Below are 3265 nucleotides of genomic sequence, written 5' to 3'. Positions count from 1 at the left end.
TAATTTTAATTTAAAAAAAAAAAGTTTATCTTTTTTTCCTTTAATTTTTTTTCCTTTTTGTAATTTTTAAATCTTTTTCGTGATTTTTGGATAAATAATTTGGGAACGATTTTCCTTTAAACATTATTTTGTGATGCCGGCGTGTTCGGACGGTGGATCTGATGTCACACGGACAGAAAAACTATGGATAAAAACACTGAGGGTTTGTTCCAATATCCCTCCTCGGCTCCTCGACTCCTCGGCTCCTCCATCTTCTATCCTCGATCACTTGACCCGCAAACCGATCAGGACCGAAACACGTAAGGACATCCCAACTGTCGAATGCACTCGGAGGAGTCTGGGAGCGGAGGAGGCGGGAGGCTCTCGGAGGAGAGGGAAGCGAGGATACATGAGGGCGGCCTTCACGGAAGTCTTTTACCGGGCGACGCGCCCCCGCGAGCGGATACCGGCTAATGATCGGACCGCGGCCGCGGCCGATCAGACCGATCTGACGCGCCGACATCACCGCATCACTCCCAACTTTTCCACGTTAATGTTTCCTGATCCACCATCTTTTTCTCGATCTGTCGTTTCCCTCCTAAACTTTGATCAAAACACCGATCGTCATTTCAAACAGTCACACGAGAGGCTGATCGCTCCTGAGCGCCGCTTTGATGAGTTAGCGCATTTACATTTTCCCCGAAACATTTAGTCCGCTTAATAATTTCCAGTGTTAGAAAGACACCGCGGTCATATCAGCTGATCAGCTGATCGCCGTCATCAGAAACGGACGTCCCTTCACGTCTGTCCAGAGGACAGGACGTCTCGTTTGTCTAAATACATGTCTCTGTCCTCGCATCTCCTGTGGGTGGGACTAAGACGTGAGGAAGAGATGCGAGTGAGGGAAACAGGGATGCGAGATGGCCACAGTCTGACACAACCGACCAATCACAGAGCGTCTGTCGGAGCACAGAGGTCAAAGGTCAGAACCCCACAACAAAGAGGAGCCTCTGTTTCCATCCGTGTTCTTCTTCTTCTTCTTCTTCTTCTTCCTTCCTCTTCTTCTCCGTTTGAGTCGGAGCCACAAAAATGTCCCCCGATAATCCCTCTATTGTGTGTCTGACACACACACACACACACACACACACACACACTCTCTCTTCAGTAAATGCTAATGAGCTGCAGGCTCTGCTCTGACCTTTGACCTCACAGATGGAAAAAATGAGAAGACCAGGATGAGGAGGAGGAGACGCACTGAGCATGCTCCACAGTGATTTGAGGATCAATCAGTGATGTCATCAATAATCACTGATCAGCTTCATCGAGTCGTATTATTCTCACACACTGCAACACACACACACACTGCAACACACACACACACACACACACACACACTGCAACACACACACACACACACTGCAACACACACACACACACACACACACACACACACACTCACACACTGCAACACACACACACACACACACTGTGGACACACACACACACACACACACACACACACACACACACACATACTCACACCCTGTGGACACACACACACAAACACACACAGTGACACCCCGTGTGTGTGTGTGTGTGTGTTACCTGGATATTGAGGCTGGAAACCACCACGTCTCCAGTGGGTGTGATGATCGGCAGGTTCTCACAGCGGATCCCTGTCTCCACACTGATCACCTGACCTGCACAGGTACACACAAACACAGGTACACACACACACACACACACACACACACACAGGTACACACAGTTTGTGTTTTATTGTTGTTGTTTTCTGTTCAGTGAAAATATTTAGCCCTGAGTGTTGTCTGCAGGCAGGCAGCCTGAGACAACACTCAGGGCAAAAAGTCATCAGCTGAGCTCCCACCTCTGATCTCCAAACGACCACACACTCTCTGACCATGCTGCACCACAGCACCTCCTGCTGCTCCTCCTGCTGTTCCTCCTGACTCCTCCTCCCTGTCTGCAGAGCGCCGGTACACTCCTTCATTCACATCCTCAAACACGTCCAACATCTCAGAGACACGGGAGGTGTATCCTGCCAGCTCCGTCACCTGCAGGAGGACATACAGGAGGAGGTGCTGAATACAAAGCTCTATTTATACATCTATTAACAGACCTATTCATACATCTATTTATGAATCTAGCTATACATCTATTCATACATCTATTTATAAATCTATTTATACATGTATGTATAAATCTTCTCATATATCTATTTATACATCTATTCACTTATTAATTTTCATCTATTTATACATCTTTATCTAAAGGTTTATTAACTCCTCTCTGCTCTGATCAGGTTTCCCTGAAAGCTTCTCTGACATGATGACAGACCACAAATAAAACTGAATGACTGAGAGAGAGGAGGAGAGGAGGAGAGGAGGAGAAGGTGAGAGGAGGAGAAGGAGAAGGAGGAGGACAGGTGGAGAGGAGAAGGAGGAGGAGAGGGAGAGGGAGAGGAGAAGGAGAGGTGGAAAGGAAGGGGAGGAGGAGAGGGAGAGAAGGAGAAGGAGGAAGAGAGGTGGAGAGGAGGGGGGGAGGAGGAGGAGGGGGAGAGGGAGAGGTGGAGAAGGAGCAGGAGGAGGAGAGGAAGAGGTGGAGAGGAGGAGTAGGAGGAGAGGGAGAGGAGGAGAGGTAGAGGAGGAGGAGAGGGGGAGGAGGAGGAGAGTTAGAGAGGTGGAGAGGAGTAGGAGGAGGAGGTGTAGGATGTGCACCTCCTTGTAGGAGCTCATGATCCTCTCTACGGCGTCGGCAGCAGCGTTGAGGAGATTTCTAGCGGTGGTGAAGGCCTGAGTCCTCTCACTGACCAGATCCTCCTCCTTCATCACCAGGGCCGCCTGCTTCACCTCCTCCGAGTCTGACACAGGTCACAGGTCACCACAGGTAAACACAGGTCACCACAGGTCACAGGTCATCACAGGTCACCACAGGTCATCACAGGTCACCACAGGTCATCGCAGGTCACAGGTCATCACAGGTCACCACAGGTAAACACAGGTCACCACAGGTCACAGGTCATCACAGGTCACCACAGGTCATCGCAGGTCACAGGTCACCACAGGTCACAGGTCATCACAGGTCACAGGTCATCACAGGTCACAGGTCATCACAGGTCACCACAGGTCATCGCAGGTCACAGGTCATCACAGGTCACCACAGGTCACAGGTCATCACAGATCACCACAGGTAAACACAGGTCACCACAGGTCACAGGTCATCACAGGTCACCACAGGTCATCGCAGGTCACAGGTCATCACAGGTCAC

General features: G+C 50.0%; 1 protein-coding gene across 1 annotated transcript; it reads right to left on the bottom strand.

Annotated features, from left to right (window-relative positions):
• Window positions 1-1584: 1584 nt before the first annotated feature.
• On the bottom strand, window positions 1585-2910 carry LOC121966959 (ATP-binding cassette sub-family D member 1-like; the record flags this gene model as incomplete). Its single annotated transcript, XM_042517024.1, has 3 exons — window positions 2715-2910; window positions 1865-2051; window positions 1585-1679 (listed from the first exon to the last, which is right to left on the bottom strand). Coding segments are annotated over exons 1-3 (393 nt in total), but the record flags the coding sequence as incomplete, so codon positions are not given.
• Window positions 2911-3265: the final 355 nt, after the last annotated feature.

This window comes from Plectropomus leopardus, unplaced genomic scaffold (assembly GCF_008729295.1).
Source record: "Plectropomus leopardus isolate mb unplaced genomic scaffold, YSFRI_Pleo_2.0 unplaced_scaffold26448, whole genome shotgun sequence".
Taxonomy (NCBI): domain Eukaryota; kingdom Metazoa; phylum Chordata; class Actinopteri; order Perciformes; family Serranidae; genus Plectropomus; species Plectropomus leopardus.
Note: the sequence above shows the minus strand (reverse complement) of the source record. Positions and strands in the feature narration are given on the sequence as shown.